General features: G+C 52.4%; 1 protein-coding gene across 1 annotated transcript in view; it reads left to right on the top strand.

Annotated features, from left to right (window-relative positions):
* Positions 1 to 693: 693 nt before the first annotated feature.
* FBN3 (fibrillin 3) overlaps positions 694 to 7,131 on the top strand; it is a 285,607-nt gene continuing 279,169 nt past the window's right edge. The window contains exons 1-2 of the mRNA XM_038384214.2: positions 694 to 774; positions 4,954 to 5,262. Coding sequence (XP_038240142.1) covers positions 5,093 to 5,262 — 170 coding nt within the window. The 5' untranslated portion in view covers positions 694 to 774; positions 4,954 to 5,092. The remainder of the gene's footprint in view (positions 775 to 4,953; positions 5,263 to 7,131) is intronic.

Below are 7,131 nucleotides of genomic sequence, written 5' to 3'. Positions count from 1 at the left end.
GTGTGTGATGAAAAGAAAGATCTAATTTTAAAACCATCAAAATACTATTTTTAATTAGTTAATTAAAATAATTAAGGTAATACAACATTTTGAAATCTCAAAAATTGTTTTGGGGGAAGGTGGAGGGGGCGGCCAGTGTGACTTTTGGGTCTGATATCTCTGAGCTGGATCACTTCCCTCCAACCCGCCTGCCCTTCCCTGATTATCCCTGATCAATTGCAGTAAAACATCTGGCAGGAAAAGTCTCTTTTACTTTCTACTTTCACTCACTTTTATTAAAAAAAAAGCAACAAGTCACCCCAAAATTGTGAGTGGATTCTTTCCCCCTGAGTTTTTTGATGTGAAAGTCATTGTTATTAATTTTCTTCTGCCTCCTGCTGCTCCTGCCTAAAGCTGGGACCAGCAGCCAGTCCATGGAGCTGAACTGAGTGTGTTCAGCAATGAAGTGAACCGAATGGGTCCTCAGCACACAAGGAATGGTTAGGTGATAATCATGTCTGCATTCAAATGTCTCTTGCTAAACCCAACCTCTCCCCCCTACCCCTCCTTGAAGTGAAAAACTTTTGGCTCAAGAATGCAGTAGGGTTGTTCTCCTGTTCCTCCCACTCCTCCTGCACCCCTTCTCCCGCAACAAGGCCCTCCCCCTCTCCAATCTGGATTAGGCTGTACCTTTTTTCTTTCCTTCAGGGGTGAGGGCTTTATTCCCTTCTTTTCTGCCCAGATCTCCACTAAACAAAGGAGCTCTGGGCACATCACCAGTTCCAGGACCTAAAGGTATTTAAACAGATTCAGACTAAATCCAGACTCTAAGTGGCTAAGGGGCTGATTTCTTTCTCTTTATCTCAAAGCTAGTTTGCAATTGTTCGACTGCCTTTTTTCTATTTTTTTCATTTTTCCCTCTGTTTAGTTCTGACACTTAATGCCACAGATTGAAATGTCTTTCCTGCTCCCCTCAAATCTGCCAATCTGTGTTAGCTCAGATTTAATGATTGATTCTCTTTCTCTCTTTTTTTCCTTTGTCAATGCTGATTCTTCCAAAGAATGTTTGGTGGAATTTCTCAGAAGTGCAGATAATTTTTGAGCTTTTTTTAACTCTCTTCAGATGGTGTAAATTACTTTTCCATATTCTTTTAGCAGAACTGTAGTGTTAACGCTTTCAAGGGTACGTGCCTGTGTATTGATTGTTGGTGTTATTCTAATTTCACTGTGATTAAAGGGGTCACTTATCTCCTCAACCGAAATCTCTGTATGAGAGATTAGAAACCTCCTAGTGTAAAAAAATCTTTGCTTTCTGTGATCACTTTTCCATGTGTGTGTTACTTTCAAAGCTCTAAAAACTACCGCTCTTTTGTCTAGCTGGAGATAATCATATCCTAGCCTTCAGCAGACAGACATGTGTAGCAAAGTAGCAGAATTTTGCAAGGCACTGCAGGGAGGGCAGTTTCTTTGTCTCTTCCTTTGCCTCTGCTCCCAGCCCAGTTTGCTCCTTCCCACTCTCTGTCTTTCTCATTCACTGAATTTGAAATATTAGAGCCTGAAAAAGCATGTCCTCAAGAGCTGAGAAATTCTGATCAAGGACACTGCTCTGGAGCTGTGAGTTTTGGAATGGTTTGAACACATTTTCTGCCTTGTCTGTGCTGCTTTTTGCCTGCTTTTGGGCTGTGCTGGAATTGGAAAGTGCTTCTGTGGGACAGCCTGGGGGACTTTTAGGGGCAGCTCAGGGCCCTATGCCTCCCAGGAGTGCTCAGGGCTGTGCCGTTCTCAGCAGCAGCAGCAGTCATTTGCATTTTGGGGAGAGCGGGAACCTCTGGGAGAAGACTTGGGGTCTCAGGGTGAAAGATGCTCTCTGGCCCTCCTTCTCTGAGGAGGGCTGCAAGCCCTGGCTCTCCTGGGGACTGGCTCCCAGCTCCAGCATGCTGGAGTGAAGGGGTGGGTAATAGAGCAGCTGAATGTCTGTACATGCCAGTATAGGGCCAGGGGAATTGGGGAATGGGCAGCAGAGTTGGGGAAGGAATGAGCCTTGAGGGGGAGCTGAGGGAGGGGGGATGGGTAAGGACAGTGATAAAACATCTCAAATTTACCACACTTTGCCCGCCCAAATCAGACCAGCCCATGGACTCTGCCGGTCAGCCACCCCCCGGCCCTGCCTTCCATCACATGCACCCTTAGCTCATGCACCCTGAGCCCAAGCCCAGCCATACTCCCTATCATACACCCAGACCTCCACCCTCATCCCCGAGGCCAGGCCCAGGTCCTGGCACCCACACTGCCCATTACTCACAGCCCTCCCTTAGCTTAGAGTCTGCGCCTTTCTCCCCTTCTTCAGCTCCTGCTGCAGCTTTGCTCAGGGCTGATGGCCACACTCCCACTGCCGGGGCCTGCTTGTCCCACCCCATTTGCCTGAGACCCTGTGAGTCCATGGTGCCAGTCCCTGGGCACAGCCCTGTAGGCTTGATGGGCACTGGGGTGTGTGCAGTATGTTTGGCACCAAAACAAAGCCACTCCGGAGATCTCTGTGGGCCCCATGGGCCACAACGACACGAGCTGAAACCCTCCCCCCATGATTTCCCCCGACCACAGTCCCCAGTGACACGATCCAGATCCCTCCCTCCCTTCCCTCGACCACGGCCCCCAGTGACACAAGTCAAATCCCTCACCCCATGGGCTCCCCCAGACCATGGCCCTCAGTTACACGATCCAGATCCCTCTCTTCCTCCCTCCCCCCAACCACGGCCCCTAGTGACACGAGCCGAATCTCTCCCCCCATGGGCTTCCTCAGACCACAGGCCCCAGTGACACTCCCTTCCTCCCCCCAACCACGGCCCCCAGTGACACAATCCAGATCCCTTCCTTCCTCCCCCAGCCATGGCCCCCAGTGACACGATCCAGATCCCTCCCCCCATGGGCTCCCCCTGACCCCAGTGACATGAACGGAATCCCTCCCTCTCTCCTACCCTCCAACCACGGCTCCCAGTGACACGAGCTGAATCCTTCCCCCCAGGGGTTCCCCCAGACCAAGACCCACAGTGAGCCCCATTGGCTCCCCCCGACCACAGCCCCCAGTGACATGAGCTGGATCCTTCCCCCAATTGGGTCCCCCTGACCACATCCCCCAGTGACACATGCCGAATCCCTCCCCCCAGGCCCAGGGGTCTCCCAGTCCAGAGCCCCCGGTGACACGAGCCTAATCCCTCCATCCCTCCCTCCCCTTGACCACGGCTCCCAGTGACACAAGCTGGATCCCTCCCACAATGGGCTCCCCTGACCACAGCCCCCAATGACACAAGCCAGATCCCTCCCTTAATGGGCTCCCCCGACCACAGCCCCCAGTGACACAAGTCAGATCCCTCCCCCCATGGCTCCCAGTGATCCCCCATGGGTTCCCCCGACCACGGCCCCCAGTGACAGGAGCTGAGTCCCTCCCCCCATTAGCTCCCCCGACCACAGCCCCCAGTGACTCCCAATGGGCTCCGCTGACCACGGCCTCAGTGACATGAGGTGGATCCCTCCCCCGATCATGGCCCCCAGTGACCCCCAATGGGCTCCACCGACCACAGCCCCAGTGACACGAGCCGAGTTCCTCCCCACACATGAGCAGCCCAGTGAGTGGAGCTGAGCCTCCTCTCGTCGCTCTGCGGGCTCCCCAGGCAGTGTCCCGTCTCCTCCCGTTGGAAGGTGTCTGGGTTCAATTTTACTTTGTTCACTAACACAGACGCATGGCAAAGTGACAGTAGCAGGGTCCCTGGGACCCGGGGCTGTGGGCTTTGTCTGGGGTTTTGGCTCCCACAGGCCACAGCATAGGTTGACACAATGATGCCAGGCAGCCGGTCCAGGATTGAGGGCAGACGCTCTGACACTGGCCTCCTGTTTGCAGTTCCCACCACTGAGCTACCCCCTTGCTGGTGCTAAGGGACATCCAGGGCCTGCTACTGCTTTCCCCAGCACCAGCATAACAATCGCCCTCCCAACCTTTCACGCTAAGTCACGCAAACTTCCCCCAGGCCTGGCCCAGCTCAAAGGCTCCCACCCGTCATCCCATCCCCTGCGGTACTTCAGCCTTGACCTTGCACTCACACCAGCCCCCTGTATGGCCCGAACACATGGTACCATCTCACTGAGCTCCCCACAAATACCAGCCCAACCCTAACACATCACATTTGTCCTCCTCTCCCTCACCCCTGCGGAGTATCTGTCATTCAGCCCCATGCAATCCTCTATACTCATCCCTTCTCCCCACTCCATCACTGGGCTGAGCCCCCTCCACCTTCTAGGCTCCTTGACTCCCCTCCACCCCCTGGGAAATGGAGGGGATTTCAAAGGGCATCCCAGGAGCTGGGAACACTATTTTCAGGGCAGTGTACTTCCCATGCCCCTCCCACATCCCAGCCCCCACTCCTCCTGGTCGGAGTGGCACATGGGGCTGGGAGGGCAGAGCTGGGGAATTGAGCAAGGGGGCCCACAAACATGAGGCCAGAGCTTCCCCTGGGAAATCACTGTCCTGAGTGCATCTTCTCTGGCCCCATAGCCCTGCTTCTTGCATTGCTGCCCTGAATCCTGGAGCTGCGTTCACGGTATCGCAGGCCAGCAGCCACCAAACCCCAGGGCATGTCTGCAACTACACTTGATGCACTAATTGGGTGCCCTTTATGTTTCCAATATGTTTCTGGAAGGACAGAGTGGAAGGAAGAGAGTATCTCCACTCCATAGAGATCCAGAGGGAGCAGCCTCTGTCCGTTCTTAACTCTTGGGAAAGGAATTCTTTGGCAATGTCTTTGTGTGGTATGAGTGTGTGAGCTTGTTAGCTGGATTGTGCACAAGGAGCCAAAGTCAGTGCGATTTTGTGACCTCACTCTATTAATGCTGGGGAAGGGGGGCCTGGGGTGAATGATCATTTTAAAAATGTAAAAGCCCTTAAGAACACTTGTGTCTCCTCTGTCCTGTCTCTGCTTCTAGCCTCAGAAGGGGACCGTCAGGACGGCAGCCTGGCTTTCAGGGTTTGCTGCCACAATCCATCCTCCACCAGGGCAGCAGGGCCCCTCCAGCTGGAAGAGGCTTTCAGGGCAGCAGAGGGAATCAAGGAATCCTTGCCATCATGGGGTTATTATGGCTGGCCAAGTTCATGCTAGGATGTACAGCACTTTTGTACATGGAACAAGCCCAGGGCCAATATGAAGGGGACTTTCAGACAGACAGATTTGCAGGCTATGAGGAAAGACAGCCAACAAACAGAGTGAGAAGAAGAGGCCAAGACACTTTACGAGGGTACGTTTAATGTTCATTTCTTTTTTATGGTACAGAACTTGGGTTATTAATGTAGCACAGACTCTGAAGACCAGACCTGCTTTTAAAACTGCCTTTTCTGTATTATGTGTGAGGTCAGCAAAAATTCTGCCCTGCAGCCTTTTCCAAAGCTCCCCTTAGGAGAACAAGCTGATTCCACAGGGGAATTCAGCATCTGAGGGCACAAAGAGAGCTCTGTGTTACCCAGTCGCACCTGCTGCAAACCTGAGCAGGGTGCAGGAATCAGGTGAGGAGACGTGATTACTCAGCTGCACTCCCTTGGGTCAGAGTGTCCCAGCAGTAGGTTATGGAGCTTTTCACGTCCAGCTCTCCAATGCCAGTCTAGACCTGGGGCTGTGTTGTCTGCAAGACCTTATCGTCTGGTGGCTGCTCTGGTCTGGTGGTCTTGTGCAGCCACTTGGTGGTTCTCAGTGGACAGGACCCACATCACAAAGCTCATCATGGTCATGGGCTCTTATTGGCAGGTTCATCCAAGGATCAAATGGGCTTGAAAACTGAACCCCCCGGTAGCCAGAGTGGAGGGCTCCAAGTGAGGGTTGGGGAGAGTGGCAGGCCACTGTATGGGGAGCTGGTACTGCTGCCCATGCTGTAGGTGGGTTGTCAGCTTGGCACCTCCTGCCGTCACTACATGAACTCCAGTGTATTTTGAGTCTGCCTGTCTGGGAAAACTTTCCTGTGTCAATGTGCAGAATCGGAGAAGCCCCCGGGCCATTCCAAAGGCAATGTTCCCCCCACGCTTGCCCGGGAAGGCTTCTCTCATGGGTTCACTTTTTCTGAATGCAGTACCTTCGGTACAGACATGGTGACACAAGCAGCACCTGAATTGGAGGGAGCTGGAGCACAGAGGCTAGCAACGGCAGCTGAGGACCAACAGCCAAGGGTGGGCCCTGGGGTTGGCTGTGCTCATTCCTAGAGGTTAGATATCCATGGTCACTTGCTTCTGTTGTTCTGTGATTCTGAAAAGATGGACAGCAGCTATTGCAGCTGCATTTGGAGTGGGTTCATTTTTTAAAAGTGAGCCACCTGAGTTACTTATTCCCACAGAAGGGCAGAGTGCTCTCCTCCCCTAGAAATGCTCATACATTCAGACATTTTCCAGTGCGTCCTTCAGATAACTTGTTAACACTGCTGCTAATCACCGACAGGGGGGTCGGGGGAAGGGAGAGCGTGCAGGGCCATGTTTGGAAAGGAGGAAGGTAGCATGGAGTCCTGGGCCAAAGTCCCTCAAGAACTCAGATGTGGACTCCCAGGGCTATACATGAAGGATTACTGAACCCAGGGTGGTGGCTGGGTTTGCTGACACACTAACTGCAGCATTACCATCTAACTCAGCATCTCATGGAGTGCTGTGCTGTACCTGAGAGTGAGGGGGCAACATGCTGTAGTGAGACGAGTTTTTATTTTTACTTCATCCGGGGACTTTACTAACATTCACCTGCCTCGCGGCACACTGGGAGGGAAGGCACGTGTTATTATTGATCAATTTAGGACAAAATATTCAGAAGCACCTTGGTGATTTAGAAGCCAAGACTCATTTTCAAAAATGACTTAGGAGCCTGAATCCCACTGACTTACAATGAGACTTCAGCTCCTCCCTGCATAAGTGACTTTTGAAAATGGAACTTAGACTCAAAGTCACCTGGAGGCTTTGGAAAATGTATTTTAGAGGCTCTCTGTCATTATAGCTTGCAAACATCAAAATAAATACACGTATACCTCTTTTTCAGTGGTTTGAACTGTTAAGTTTGTGATAGCATCAAGGACAGAGCTGAGGGTTGTTGGCTCCCAGTCCCTTGCCGGGAGCACTGGACCACACAGCCATCTCTGTGA

The sequence above is a fragment of the Dermochelys coriacea genome, chromosome 25 (genome assembly GCF_009764565.3).
Source record: "Dermochelys coriacea isolate rDerCor1 chromosome 25, rDerCor1.pri.v4, whole genome shotgun sequence".
Lineage (NCBI taxonomy): Eukaryota > Metazoa > Chordata > Testudines > Dermochelyidae > Dermochelys > Dermochelys coriacea.
This window is presented reverse-complemented; position numbering and strand designations above follow the sequence as displayed.